The sequence below is a fragment of the Gymnoscopelus microlampas genome (assembly GCF_963454915.1).
Source record: "Gymnoscopelus microlampas genome assembly, chromosome: 10".
Lineage (NCBI taxonomy): Eukaryota > Metazoa > Chordata > Actinopteri > Myctophiformes > Myctophidae > Gymnoscopelus > Gymnoscopelus microlampas.
The window spans coordinates 42669661-42686124 of NC_139947.1; the positions used below are offsets into that span (position 1 = coordinate 42669661).

General features: G+C 44.5%; 1 protein-coding gene across 1 annotated transcript in view; it reads right to left on the reverse strand.

The window, feature by feature from the left end:
* The window catches only part of magi3a (membrane associated guanylate kinase, WW and PDZ domain containing 3a), a 139930-nt gene that overhangs the window by 54943 nt on the left and 68523 nt on the right, over positions 1-16464 (reverse strand). The window contains exon 2 of the mRNA XM_084069316.1: positions 1888-2004. Coding sequence (XP_083925442.1) covers positions 1888-2004 — 117 coding nt within the window. The remainder of the gene's footprint in view (positions 1-1887; positions 2005-16464) is intronic.

The window sequence follows — 16464 nt, forward strand, 5'->3', positions numbered from 1 at the left end:
AACAACTGTCATTTAAATATAACGACCCAAAATATTCTTGATTTAGAGACGACATGGAGATGTGTAATATGTTCAAGAAGAGAAACGTCTGACGGTTTCATAACAGATACTGTAAATTTTTTTTTTTAAAGTAAAAGGCAAAACTGTAAGAATGGAAGGTAATATTTTCTGGCTTATACTCCCCACGACTTATTTCTTCAGAACTCTGCAGAAGGACAAATTCTCCATTAAGAGGGAGTGTGATGAGCCAGATCCAGGCAGCTATGCTCTCTTTTGTCTCACCGGATTAAAAAGTTGAAAGACGCCCTCTTAAATCTTCTCGAGAAAGAGCCAAACCTGAGATTGAATACCTTGGGCTCTTATTTTTATTCCTACCATACTTTCCCCCCTGCCATGCTGTGCCATAACGGATATTAATGCCTGGGGTACAAAAGGGCGATAGCTAAAGGGGGATCAGCCAAGATTCAAGGATTATGTGGCGCCTTGGTCCTCTGCTGCCGCGGTCCTCCACTCCTGTCATCTCTTGTAGGAGGCAAGAGTGACATACTGTATATTTATGCCCCACCCCACCCCCTACTGTATGTGTTGTGGACGACAGGAATTGGCATTCCTTTCTATTTCCCTTTGAGATTGCTTTCAAGCATAAAAAGCCTTGGCTGCATGCTGCATTCAGGCCCCTCCAGAGAGTTCATCGTGGCTCAGTATGTGCAGTGAAGAACCTGTTGGCATGGACTTGTGAGAGTCCAGTGGACACGAGGAAGATTCTGACCTACTGGTGCCAGACTGCAATTTCCCTCTTGGGAGATATACGTGGTACACGTTTATTCTACTGCTGTTTTAGTTTACAGCAGCACTCTACAGGGTAAAAGCAGTCCTTGACATTATAATTGCACTGATGTTTCCGACAATCTGGAGATGCATGAGATGCATCTTGTTTTACCACAACCCCAGTTGCAATGCAACTGCTTTGAGCTCTCAAATGACTCAGGAGGACTTTGGCTAATTTGTCCTCATATACTTTTTTATGACTAAAGCATAAATATGTGCAGCAAAGCCTATGATATGCCTTGATGACCACAATGATTTATACGCAGAAAATATTTATAATGCAGTTCCCCATAAAATGGATGACAAGCAGATGCATTTCATCCATCATAACTATCATGGCGGGTTATGATAATTTACAGTTCCTTCCAATCAGTCATTCATGTTCATAACATTATGCATGGCTTCCTCCCAAGGTAACAAAATGTCAGAGATTGGGAACTTTTTAAATGTTAAATTAAAGTCACACAGACTCCAAATGAGTCTGCAGCATGGATAAAAAAAAGTGAAATGGTATTTCCTTTGACCATGAAGCACACTCTTTCATTTCCCCCTGTTGTCCATGTCATCCATTTTTAAAACCACTGGGGCGTAAGACCAGCATTTTCCCACCTTTGTTATTTATCATTCTTTAAAGGATCAGTAGAGTAGTCTTGGAGGGAGAGAGAGAGAGCGCGCGAGAGAGAGAGAGGGAGGGAGAGAGAGAGAGAGAGGGAGAAAGAGAAATAACAAAATAAATATTGCAGGAGATGTATCTGCACTCCTACGCTATAAGTCAAAATGTCTGTCAATGAAGTGTCTGTGTGAATCACACAATCACATCATATAAACATTACCTTGAGTGCACTGCACATCAATTTGTTTGGAGAATACTTTAATTGAAGCTTGGTGGGAAGTGGGGACGCGGATAATTGCTAGGTAAAGCACAGAATCAATTAAGAAATACACAATGGTAAGACATGGATCCCATCTGGTAGGGTCAGAGGGCGCAGCGCAGAGCACAGAGAGACAGAAGGGATTTGCAAGCCGACGGCAGGGACAGCAGCATGGGAGAATACTCACAGGGTATGGTGCGTAGGTACAGGTTGTCCCTGATCACCTGCTGGAGCTTGTGGTCAAGGGAGCCCTTCTGGAACTGGAGACTGAGGTAGTGACGCAGATCTGTATTCAACACTTTCCCTGGAGGAGAGAGGACAGGCAAAAATCTTGGTAAGTCCAACATTAACAATTACCTACGGGGTGCCTACATAACATTCCCTTACAGTACACCTCTGCCAGAACACTTTAGTGATGGGATTTAGAGAAAATTATGATGTGTGAATTTGCACACGTTCCTACGTAATCCTCTGGTGATGGGTACTATTTGAAAGCTCAACCTTAAACACCCTGGCAGGATTGCAGTGAGTGTAGTGCAGTGGTTCACAAACTTTTTTGGTTTAATTTCTATAAATGCGCAAAATCTCTGTCCGTCTGTGAGTGCATGAGTCTGCAGTTCATATAACCCGAGAGAACTGTACGACTGGCGGACTTCAAACTCGGCACGCGCGTGACACCGATGACCCGAGGGAGTGCTGTGGCCGGCGTCGAGACGGTCGGATTGGCGGTTGTCCAGAACTGCCGATACCTGGCCTATATATTGTACTAGCGGTTTTAATATAGGATTGGCATGTTGTATATGGCGATCCGACCGCAATGCTCATATGTAACGCCCGGGATTTGACCACGGGTCTCCCGCGTGGAAAGCCAACATCTTAACTACTACCCTAAAGGGAAATTCCGCCTTGGCCAGGGGATATATTAGGCTTTTGGCCATCAGGCAGAGGCTCTGAGCCACTACTGCTACACATATATGGGACCTACCGACTTCAAATTTCACATGTGTATCGGCGAGGACCCAAGGGCATGATGTGCCAAATATCGATAGAACCGCGAATCCCCATATGTAGTACCTTGATGTCATCAATATGACGTCATAGACCGGCCTAGATTCCATTATTTGGGCATGCCTGACACGGAACTCCGTGTATGGGCATAAAAGGGACAGACAGACACAGAAAACCCTGTGTTTGGGACACACTGGTGTAGAGAGTAGGAGGCCCAAACAGAACCACGTCTCACATGGCAGATTGGAGCCGCCATGTGTGATCAAACTTTAAACGGACTCCTTCGCTATGCATATGTACACATGAAAGAGGAGAACTACACACACACACACACACACACACACACACACACACACACACACACACACACACACACACACACACACACACACACACACACACACACACACACACACACACACACACACACACACACACACACACACACACACACACACACTCCAGAGCGACAGCAGTTCCGTTCAGAAGGAGCTTGGGAAGAAGCACACACGTCGCACTGAGGAGGAGGGAGATTTAGCGTTCTCCTCAGAGCGATGGAATGTCAGAAAGAGAAGAGAGGGAGGGTTGCAGAGAGAGAGAGAAAGATTTCCCTTGGGTCTGCTACAGTTCTCTTCCTGGGAGAGCCGTAAAGACTCCAGCTGTTCATGTTTTGAAGCTGTTGCCGGGGGGTGGTGGTGGGGTGGGGGTTCTTTGGGTGGGGCCCAGAGGATGTGCTTTGAAAAGGGCTTCAGTTGTTGAGTATGGTTGTATGTCTGACCGATAGATAGGCCATTACTTGACTTTTTTTGTAGACATCGGTATCGCAATTATGTAGCCAATGTGTCCAGATTTTTTAACCACTTCCAAAGTGGTGTCCCCATCTTAGGCATTTTGTTATAGGAGAATGTTTTCAAAAGTTTGCAAAATGTAAAAAAATAAAAAAGCTGCTCTACAATTTGATCAGCATCAGACCCCCAAAATCAGGTATGGGTTAGGCTTCATTCAGTTACACTCCACGTATCAACAGACTCTCTCTCCTCAAAGATGTGTAACGGTGAGTGTAGGTGGTGTCTCAGCTTAAGTTGTACAAAATAGTAAAATGATCAGTCTCTTTGTCATACAGTGTAATACATACTGTATGTCAGTCTAGATTAAAGTCTACCCTGCGCCAAGTCATAGAATGCGGGAATATCTACTATTGTGATTTCTCCTGAATAATAATGCTATTATTGTGCACACATGCACACGCGTACACACAAACACACACCGTGAATTAATTGGTTTAGCTGCAGTAATTAGCTGAAAACAAATGAACATGGGACACTGTTATAGCTACAGTAGTGTCCTTCATCCAAGATGAACAACTTTGAATACTAATCATTAAACCTTTTTCATCCTTTTCCAGCAATGAGTCACAATGGATATAAGTGGCTATTGAAAGCACAATGGTAAGCGATGGGACATTTTGACATTGTTGTCCACCTGATTCAAACAGTTAAATATTCAATACATTCAATACTTGATTTATTTAATTCTCAAATTGAAATAAATGTAGATTCTCAAATTAAATCAAGCACTCGCATTTGTCCCAGAAGCTGATACAAAAAGGACCGCCAGAGTTGAGATTAGCCGCATTCATTCATAATATGGCTATGCCAGTTACTATGATGACATGCACTGTACAGTATGCATGCATGTTAATCCACTAGACTGTTCGCTACTGCCAAGTTACAACACATTTAGTGAACAAGCGAAGCATGTGATAAGAGCGTTGCAGGCCTGTGTTCAATACGCAAAGGTGGGGAGGAGGTGTACGTTTCTCTGCACTGTCTGCAGGCACACAAAACGAGCCAAGGAATGGGAGTTAATTTCTTTTTATGGCTGTAGCGAGGTTTGAGTGTGCTTGGCGTGTGTTTTTATCCATCTGTAACTCTGAGTGTGTGCACATGTAACAGGTTCATTTGGTTACATTTGTACATGCTCAGAGATAAACAAACATTATGGATTTTATCGCTGCTGTTGGATTAAAACCTTGTACGTCCAAAACCGTTCCTTTTTATTTAAAATAGTGAAAATAGCTGATCTACAAGCTAACAATGCGTGCAAGCTGTGAGCTCACAACGCCTACAAGCTTGTAGATCTGCTATTTTCACAACTTTTGTGCAACACTCTTGTATGATTAAGTGGGGCATTAATTAATAACAAAAGTAAATAACAAAAAGTTTAAATATGGAGATACAAGGTTTCTGCCTGACAGCAACAATATTTGACTTCAGTTCAAGCACGCCAGCAGTGACTGCAGTATGGCAGAGATACCAACAGAAACATGCCTCTACATTATGTAACTCTATGGAGTTTTCTTTTTTTTGTTGTTGTTGAGGAATTTAGGTCAAGGAAACAAAAGCTGTGTCTCTCACCATGCATCAGAACTCACAAACCCACAAGCCTGTGGTCCCACGTTCCCAGAAGCTATGAGACACGAAAAACCCCAAACTCTAAAACATGCACGCACACACATGAGCGCACTCACACATACACACTTGAAACACAGTTTCGCACCCTCTTCCAGTTCCCAGAGGGGGTGCGGGTGGGGTGGGGGTGCTCATCTTGCATGGGAATTCTGTTCTACAGTATATGGGAATCCCGCCCTGGATCCATTTCCACACACACACATCAGCCTCGCTGGGACGTTTAGCAGGGCTCAGCTGTGGACAATGGACAGTGCTAATTGTTATCACAGGATTCCTGGAACACAGGCCAGATACCCCACTGGGTCAATAAAGCCTCTCTCTCCCTCTGTGTGTCACGCACACACGCACACACACACACACACACAATATCATCACTTCTCATGATAAACTGGCGCTCAGTGTTTAAAAGCCGAGGGGTTGGAGGAGGGTGTCTTAATGTTAGTCCGCTGTGTCATACAGTACTTGGGAGGTTGCCTGTGTGTGTGTGTGTGTGTGTGTGTGTGTGTGTGTGTGTGTGTGTGTGTGTGTGTGTGTGTGTGTGTTGGGGGGGCTTGTAAAGCATGCAGGACACAATGGAAGGCTTTGTGCCTTGTCATCTAGCCATCTCTCCCTCTCTCTCTCTTTCGCTCTCGTACAGGCCAGGGTGGTGGGTGGGTGGTGGAGTGCTGTTAACCCAAGGACAGAGAATAACTAATGCTGAGGAATGGAATGGGGGGGGATTAGAAACGGATAGAGGTGGTGGGTTGTGGTGTTTTGCAGGAGCCTAATGATGCAGCCCCGTTCTCATTCCTCCCCTCCCAACCGCCAGCAATATGTCTGCCTACCTGTCGCCCCCCACACCCCCCCTCTCTGTCTTTCATCCTGCCTCATCAGGTGGCTCAATCTGTCAGGATACAAGTTGGAGATCAAGCCCTCCGCCTGCCTCCCTTTAATTCTACTATTAGCAGGAGCCTCGACTGTGGTGCCTAAACTGAAGAGGAAGGAGGGGGTAGGAATGGAGAGAAAGGGTGAGGAGAGAACAGGAGAAGAAGAGTGGATCGGAAAAAGCCTTCCTAAGCAACTGAATACTGGCTTAAATCAATAATGAAAAGGAGCCAGAGTGAAAACACATGGACACACTCTCTCACTCCGTCACACGCGCGTGCACGCACACACACACCTCCTCAGTCACAACATGCAATAAAACTGTAACAGAGACAGGTGTTGCGGCCCATCAATCTGTCCTGGTCCCATAGGGTACGTACATGTCGGTATCTCTGCCAAGTGAGCATGAGAAACGGCACGGACCATGAGCTCTTTCCCTGCACTCACTTCCCCATCTGTCACTCCCTGTATCTGATGTCAAAACTATTAAAGCTCTTTGCAAATGTCTTTCGTTGGAAGGCGGGTCGTTTCTCTGTCCACGCCACGGGCTGGATGAATTTTCCCACCCCGCACCACAAAGTTTTGGCAGCCCGCAACTCTGAATCAGTGCAGAGCAACTCTATGGTTTTGGTGTGCAGAAATAGGGACATTCCAACGCATCCCCAAATTACTGATTGATTGGAAAATAAACATGAAGCATTTTAATATAATTCAACAACAGGGAACGCAATGACCAGCTGGATTTTGTCCAGATCGCAAGAACTTTCGATGAATCGGTCAATGGAGATGTGAAATGTCTGACATTGACAGAGCTATCCAGCCTGTTTTCCAATTGTTTTGGAAACAAGCTTTTGGATCAACGTGCAGCAATAGTTGAAAGATTGCAGCAGCCATTTACTCTGGATTTCCAGCATTTACAGAATTGGCTGGTGTTCAATGCAAACAAACTTCTTATAAAGGAATGTAGCATGTTAAATATTGAGTGCACAGATGGCACTACAACCTATCTTCACTCTGCACAATAATTAACAGGATGCACAAATAAACGTCAACGTCATTCTTCTACACAGTACTGTAAACTCTTTGGCCAAACAAACCTGAAGACACAGCTAAGCCCACTCATTGTCAGTCTAGTTGTTGATAAAACACTAGACTATATCCGTCGGCGTCCAGGTAAAGATATTCTCAGACAGACAGTAAACACCCAGTTAAAAATACTGAGCGTTGCATCGGCAAAGAAATCCTCTCCTAAAAGAGCAGGCAAGGGGAGATGCCAAAGACAGGTATCTGTGTCTGTCTAATGAGTCCATTCTATGACAGAGGCACAGCGCTGGCGATGGCAAAAAAAAAAAAAAAACACTGCCAGGTAATTACTACCTCGTTAGGTTCATTTGGCAATTCAGGGCCGCAGAATGTCCTGCCCCTGTGCCCTGCCTTTCGCTGACAGACAGGTGGAATCAGTTGGACCACTTTGTTAAGTATTACTCAATGACTCTTTTTGGGGCGGTGTAGCCGCCCCCTATAAGTGAGTTTTGGACACCGACCAAAAAATTTGTATACCCCTAACCCTTCCATTGTTAATGCAAATCGATACTTTTGCAAAGTCAGCCAATCACATTACAGCTAGTGTCATCACCACTAACTGTAATGTGATTGGCTGACTTTGCAAATTCAGGACTGTGATTGGCTAGCGAAACACATGACACATGTGCAGCCCTATGAATAACAGTATGGACTTTAAAAAAAGTCATTTATCCTTTTTTTAAAGTGAGTCGATCATGTTATGATGACCACACACCGCCCACTTCACACTGGGTGTGATTTTTTTCTTTCTTTTTTTGCCTTGCAATGACAGGAAAACAATCAGTATCAGCAATTCTGGCATCAGTGTTGTACAAATTGTTTTCTCTCTAGAGCAGGGGTCTTTTTTTCAGGCCAAGGACCCCCTTGTGGAGAGAGAGAGAGAGAGAGAGAGAGAGAGATGAAGCAGGGACCCTCACTACATATTGGATAAAATGTTGTTGCAGATTAAACTTTTTAATAGATTTCATAGATAGCTAGATTCATGTTAATGTGTACTTTCAGATAGTTAACCTTTTAAACCCTCAATATTTAGTCAACTTGACCGTTGGCTCTGTACTTGTTCTGCTCTTTTTCACTCAAAAGAAAATTGCTGATCTACAAGCCACATCTACAACGCCTTGCAGCACGAGGCGTTGTGAGCTTGTAGATCTGCTATTTTCGGCTAATGTTCCCCATCCCCACCACACAAAGATTTGGCGGACCCCCTGTAGTAACTCTGAGGACCCCCTAGGGGTCCCGAACCCCCTGTTGAAGACCCCTGCTCTAGAGCAGTGGTGGAACACCCAGTGTGCCTATAGGTCACAATGGGTGTGATGTGAGATAAGTCCAGGTGTGCCTTTAGATTTTGACAACCACACATTATTACTGCAATATACAGTACAACTACACACAAATTTATGAATCATTTTTTGATTCACTAATACTATCAGTTCCTTGCTTGCTTGAGACTTTGGTCCATTGGTGTACCTTGGGCACAAAACAACATTTTTAAAACCACTGCTCTAGAGTGTGTCATTTGAGGTGTGAATCAGCCGTCTCATTTCTCAATTTTGCACACGCCACCAAACAGTGATGTCAGAAGACAGGGAACACTCGCTGCTCGAAGACTTCAATGTCCCTGAATTGAATACACAGGACCACAATGGAAACAAGCCCGTAGGGCTTTTTGTGTTATCCTTTTAGCATCCTTGTATAATCGTACCACTGCACTTGCAAACTGTTCATAAAGTATTCAATCAATACAAAAAAACACTGGGAAATGACCACCTGTAGGGCCATGGAGGATCTAATATCAGCAGAGGTGATCGCTGTCTCTAGCATCACAAGAAAGCATTGAGGGATTTTGGGGGCTAGAAGTGGGAATCCAAGGTAATGCAAAGATATGAATGTGTCCAGTGTATATAAACCATGCAAGCTTCGTATCTATACAAACAGCTTATTTGTTCAATTTAACATCATCTCACATGAAACAAAACCATGGCCATTCCTGTCATTGGGACATAGGGGTGTTGCAATAGTGTTGTTTTGAAATGATGGATTAACAGGTCAAATATACACAGTTGTAATTTAACAAAATATGGAAACCTATCCACTGTACCTGAAATGACGAAGAATATGGATAGTTGGATTGTATGGAAATGTAAATCATGGAAGTTGAATCCATGGTACCGTTATACTGCATGGAGGTAACATTACAAAAGACAGCACTCCAAAAGGATTTAGACCTTTTCAATCCAATAAACCATATTCCGTCTGCTTCCTAGACTACAGATGGAGCAGCTCCCGTGCCAGCTGATCTCTCCTCACCCGTGCTACTGCTGGTGCATCTGTGTTCATTGCCACCGGCATCACAAGCATCACGCCCTCAAATGTCCTGTAATGCAGTGGTTCTCAAACTTTTTCATGTCAAGGACCCCCAAAATTATATGAATTTGGCCACGGACCCCCACCTGAAAATATGTTGTGCCAGGGACCCCCAGAAGCAAAGTTTTGAGTTAAAAATGCTTAAAAAAAAAAGATTTGCACACATTTTTTGCACAGATTTAAAAAAAATAACAGATCTACAAGCTCGTAGCGCGGCACTCGGTGCCACGTTACGAGCTTGTAGATCTATTTTTTTTGTGTCCATTCAAAATCCCATTGTACAAATTGCTACCTAAGTAAGTGCACATTTTAGAGTTGATCCAGGGCAGGTAGTATAGTAAGTATTTAATTACATTATTCCCACTGTTAGCACCAGCTAGAGGGCAGGTCCCATTCACATTGTATTTATGTTTGATTGGGTAAGCATAGGGTAGTCAGGTAGTTAGGTTTCCTTTTATTGCTGTTTATTACTAGTTAGGAAGTCAGAGTTGGTTATACAAGTAGTTAGGAAAGTGACCTTTTAATTAATATTTGGTTTCTTTGATTTGGTTCCTGTCCGGGCCCTGATCACTTACTCTGCACTAGTAGCACTGTTATATTACTTCTTTGCACTGATTGTATGCCACAACTTCATTATTCTGTAATAAAAACCTAAGTTTGGCTTGAACCATCTTGCCTTTGTTGCGTCCTACTCCCCTAGACCCGGTGGGTCGTAACACAAGTGAAAGACCAGTAATACAATGTAGGCGTTATATAGTATTCAGTGTCATCGGGAGACTGCAAGAATGACAGAGTTGGCCTGTATAAAAGGAGCCGTGGTTGTCCAAGGTAATTTGTCAAAATATGTATAATCTTTCACTGGACGTTGATAGAGTGGGTCCCCTTACGGTTAACATACACGTAATAAGTGTGTTCTCTGCTGGGGCATGAAGCTGCACATGTATGCAATTGATGGCGCCTAGAATCCCGGAAACATTTTGCTATGACCTTCTATTTTAACTCGCTCTTGAATGGCAGGTGTTCTAGGGATGTCAGACCAGGCTCGCCGAACTGCCAAAAATAGTGTCAGATTGCGACGATGCCTCTGATTGAACTCAGGGGAAGTTGGAAAGACCCACTGGAACAGCAGGCAGTCATCTTCCAGGTCATCTGCTGGTAGGTGACAGATGTCCATCACAGCCTGGCAGGGTATAACCCCAATCTCCTCTTCACTTGATAGATATAGTACATTCTCTTTCCGCCATCGCTCAATTCTTTGGCCAAGCAAATATTCCATTTGGCTATGGGAATCAAGAATATAAGAGCTAATGCCCAGGATTCAAACCCATGGTCTCCCGCATTGGAAACCAAACATCTACCGCTCATTCAAGGGGGAATAACTACATGGCCAGGGGAGATATTGGCCTCAGGCACCACCCCTTGTCAACCACTAGGTGTCCTACCTGACACCAGGGTTGACACTTCTCACTTGATTATTGTCTGTGTACGTCTTTGAAAAAGAAAAGGTAGCACTTCTAATGTGATTGACGTATATTCTAAGTTTTATATACAGTGCTTCACAAAAGAAAATTGAGACATTTCTCAATTGAATTGTAGTGAGACGACCTCCAACCACTGCAGATGTTATATTGTATCATTCTCTACCATACCTTGGTCAAAATAAACTTTTGATTTAAAACAGATACATATTTACATACATATTTAATGGTGATTATTGTGATAATATTGAGCCCATCATCTTCGTATGCGCTAGCGTACTTGAATTGTGTGACCACCCATGTAGGCACACATCATTTTCTACTGTATAGACAGGTTTCCTGTTAGTAAACATTGAGAGGAATATGACCGCGCAGCTGCGGGGGGAAGCCTATGGGTGCGTTTGGAAATTACGCACCGGAGCACACTCGCCTATTAGTTTGTATTGGCCAGTGCGCTCACTGCCGGTCAGGGCTGTATTTTCGAACGCGCCTTCCACCCCCAGGCATGCGCAGATTGCGCATTCTGCTCTGTGATGACGTCGCTCGGAAACCCGTCTATAAGACTTTGCACACTTAAAATAGCAACAGGACAACTTACAGTATATAAGACATAAGAGTTGATTTTCATTTGTCTTACGTGAAGTGGCTATGTTCATACAGAACACATACTATCGTGCCTTGATTGCGCCTTACCAGATATCCCACCTTCAGACCTACACAGCCAGGTGGGCACGACGTGTCCACGACATGCTATTTAGAGGGCGCAGTTGCATCATGCTAAAATGAGCATAGTGCAGGGTGGATTTGTGACGAGGCATTGCTCACGTTGCGCCGACTGCAAGATGGGGCCCTGATACCCCAAAGCCTTCCTCTCAAAATGTCTGCTGTGTGAGGACTTTTCATATACGGGAGACAAACTTTATTGCTGTTGTCACTGCTACTGCTGTGGCTTTGGCTGAGATCTGTAATTGGCCAGCATGCAGGAGTCTGTGTGAAGTCAATTAGTCACTGTGGAGAAGAAAATGGGCAAATGGCCCCCAGATGTGGATGGAGGTGGTCTCTGGGATGAAAAATGATACATGAAGGAAATCAATGATCTCGATCACACTTTTCTCTCTCCAAATCCAATTAGTGGGCCGGTTACTGAAGATGGGTCAGTCATGGTCAATGAAGGGGACAGTAGCCAGGGTGGGGCCCTCATTGCAATTACATTCATTTCATCAATTAATTCCTTCTCTATTTATCAACAGCGAATGTTATACTTTTATTAAATACATAACTTATTTTTTACCCCTAAAGGTTAGATAGTTGCCTAAGTGAAATTATATTTACTGTTTGCTGCACAGATTTTAGAGGGGATAAGGTGATGTCACAAAGAACTACAAGTTCAGAGACTGTTAACTCCATTATTTCTAGCTGCATACTCCACCAAAACTGTTCCCCAAGCCGAACTGACGTCTGACGGGCAAATGGCAAGTCACACTGCCACTGAACATTTCTGTGCTCTGGATACAGACCCCATGCTGTTGGTGTTGACTCGCTCAAGCCAAGCAGTGTACACCACCCGACATCGCAACCCGCTGTGGGGAATTTCTGACGGAGGTAAGGAGGCTTTGCCCTTTCCAGCGATAGGTTGTATTTATGAATGGTCACTAGAGAGAGATTACAGAGGAATTTGTACCTCCTGGAAGTCGGCCGAATACCAAAATCAGTTCTGAGACCGCCAACCTGCACCTCTGAATGTCGTCATATTGCAGTCTGTAGCCAGCCGAACCGAAAATACCGCAATCCCAGTAAAGCTTTTACTTAGCAGAACAGCCTAGATCGACTCATTACCAGCAGATAACCGAACACAGTGGTTTTGGTTTGATGGCGACTCGGCGAGTGGGCTTAATGTTGCAGGCATATAATAGCCAGTATGATAATCATCATTACCCTGGGCAACAGACACAGATGGTGTCCCAAAGTACACGGCATCCAGAAATATATTCCTGGCACCGCATGGCTTGCCTGCTATTGTTGGCTGGCTCTACTAAATAGCCATTAGATACGTGTTTCAGATCAAATTGGCTCGTGCGCTGCTGCTATCTGCGCTCCACTGAAGGAGACAGTAGTGTTTAGCTGTTGCCTGGTGTAGGTGTAGAGGCAATCACCTTTTGAGGACCCAGGCCTGTGTGTGTATATGAGTATAGGATGGAATAATGATCAACAGAGCCAGTTTTAGGAGTCCCTCTCCCACATTAACTCCAGGTACCCCCCCCCCTCACTTCACTGCTTAATTGCATGGAACTAAAGTAACAAGCAGACAGCGAGAAGGAGTGACCTCAAAATCGTCCTTTGTAATCCTATTGTGCCTCTGAGGAAGATCTAGTCTCTACGGATCTGCGTCTGGGGGAGTGTCGGGGTGAAGGCGACCTCTGGTCGACCTGTGCTGGGAGGCCCTTCTCCAACTCTCTTCTTGTCACCATCACCTTGTCACCATCACAGAGCAGTGTGGCAGACTGTGACGTGTGCCTCTCTGTCACCCAGCGCCTGAGCGTCGCACTTCCCGGGCAATTGCAGTGATGGGTACATCACCAGTCACCACGCCAACGTACAAGGTGGGAGAAAACTAACAAACAAACAAGATCGACGAGGTCAATGCAACAAGGCTGACGTTAACAAGCCGTGGAGAATTCTATTGTCCATTAAATGTCCAATACTGTGGCGGTCACTCATCAATCAAATCTTTCGGAGATTTTCAACAGGACCCTGGACCAGAGTAATAGGACTTGATACAGACATGGCAGCAACTTAGGCAGATGGTGGGAGAGCGAGAGAGCGAGGATGCAGCTATAAGATGGGCTCAAAATGGATAGCCAGCTCTATTTGAAAGGATCATTACTCACGTTTATTCTAGCCTGTTAACCAGTGTAGTGTACAAATCTCTCTTTCACTTCCAGGCTCCAGTCCTCTGCAAAATACAGTTACCTGGATAGAGCTGCAGACTAAATGCACGGCTCTCACAGCCAGGTTGTGTTAACCCTCAAATCCTGTCCAAAAGGGCTGCATAAAAATGCATAGAATATGGACGAACGTAGGATGGAGAAAATGAATATGGCTATCTGAGTGTGTGCAAACTTGTATGTGGGTTTTATTTAGTTTATCAAAATGTATCATTCTCACTCCACAGTGCTTCACAGCTGTTCGTTTGTACAGGTGGAAGCCTTGTGGGTGTGAATTGAAGACAAGAGGCCCCCTGCTGCGCCCAGGCCTCATCAAAAGCAGGCCGCTGCCGTATGCTGCGAGTAGGGTTTGAAGCCTTTCTTCTACATCTCTCTCATTGATCCACACAGACATGTGCACACACAAACCCACACTCATACTGTAGAAGCCCAGAGCTCACGCAATAAGTGCACAATAGCATCCAATATGGCTTGGCTACCCTTGGCGGAGAACGATAGAGTGCATGTGAAGGAAAGAGAGAGATCAAAGACGGGCACAATCTTATTTCCCCATCTCCATTTTCTAGTGTCTGAGTGATCTTCACTTCCTGTTCCCTATGGAGAGGGGAGACAGACAAAGAGCTGCCACAAAGAGCATAATTGACGGAGCAGAGCAACACAGCACTAGATACAGAAATGGGAGAATTCTATCAGGAAAGAAATTGGTGAAAGACAGGCGTGAAGAAAGTTGCATGCAGGTATGTTCCATCATACTGTGGGTACACACAGCGAGTACTCTAAACCAGACTATTTCAATTCAATTCAATCTTTATTTCAGACCCAAGGGGAATCCATATCACAATAAAAACACCATACAAAACATAACAATAACAGGAAAAAAAATGCAATAAAAAGACTTCCACCATGTTCAGTTTCGAACATAGAGACAAGTGCGCCAATGGTTCCACATCCACAGTCCACAGGTAGAGGAGAACCTGACAGAACTACGTAAGGGGTTAATTATGACAGCAGTGATGTCATTTACTGACTCAGATGCCCTACACATAAAACTATGCATAAGATTGCGTAGCACAGCAGGGCAGGTGGGTACCCCAACACTAACAAACATCTGGCTTGCACTGGAGCTTCTTGGAGCTCTCAGCAGCAGCCGCATACAGTCATTATAAGCCACTGTGAGTCGTCTGATGCTGCCTTGCTTGTAGCGACACCACAGGTGGGCAGTATACAGAGGTGTACAAAAACATTTGAAGAGTGAAATCTTCACCGGTACTGAGCACATGCTAAATCTGCGACACAGCATGTTTCCCTGAGCATACAGCTTCCGACGCGCCTATATATGTCCTTGTCATCAGAGAGGTTATTTGATATTATATGGCCCAAATATTTAATCTCACAGCAGACACTAAGGGCAGTGCCGGAGAGATAGAAGTCAGGAAAGGTTGACTGTCTGTCTTCTCTGCTTCGGACAATCATCATCTTACTCTTTTTAGCATTGTGCTTTATATAAAAATCAACACCATACTGTGAGCATGTACTCAGAAGCTGTTGAAGACTATGATCATTTGCCAATGAGCCAAGCTTTTATCCAAAATGATGACACTGGCAATTAAATTAAAGAAAAAAGGCAGTTCTGCCTAACATTGTGCTATCCACTGCAAAGAGCACCTGCAGTGGCAAAAGGGGGTACCAACAAAAAGACCACTATTTGATATTGATAGAGGAACGCTTCGGATCTGTAATAGCGTCCACCGCCCTTTGCTCCGTGTATTATGGTTCTGCACAACAAGGAAAGTGCGATGTGCTCTTAGCCTCAATAACTTGGGTTGTCACTGACAATATGCCAACCGATGCATCAGGGAGAACCCTAGGGGATGACAAAGGGACTCTCTCTTTCTCTCCCTCCCTCCCTCTCTCGCCCTCTCATCCACGTACAGTCGTACACATAAGCACGGCAAGCATTTTCACCCACAGAGGACGCTCCATGCTCTGAAAACACAACGCCAGTAACAGTGTTATATATCAGGGAGCGGCCAACAAAAAGGTGACAAAAGGGAATAACAATGACAATATTCGCTGGTGTGAAATGTCATGTGAGGGATTTTGTTACATGGATGGGACAGACAGTGAGCGGGGCTTCCACCGACTGAAAAGGACTTTAGAATGCTTTGTTTCAATGTTTGAAGCATTCACTCTCATCCCAGCCCTATACTGTAGGTAGTGTGTGTGTGCGTGTGCGTATGCATAGACACGCTGTATGTGCACACGTGAGTGTACGTGCATGTGGGTTAAGCGCGCTTTCATGTGTGTTAGACCATCCTTCAAACCCTGGCAGTAGAGGCGTTGCACTGTAGACACGTGTGCCCAGAATGTGTATGAGACGAGAGCAGCTAATAATGTACAGTTATACTCCATTGCATGCCGGTGTCGCACGCTGGCGTCGCGCAAGTGTGACTAAGAATAAATCAGTGTTAACCCATTCAATCCGGGAACGTTACTGTCATTTTTTCTTTTTCAGCTATAACCATTATTTTATACTTTGGGCTATTCAAAA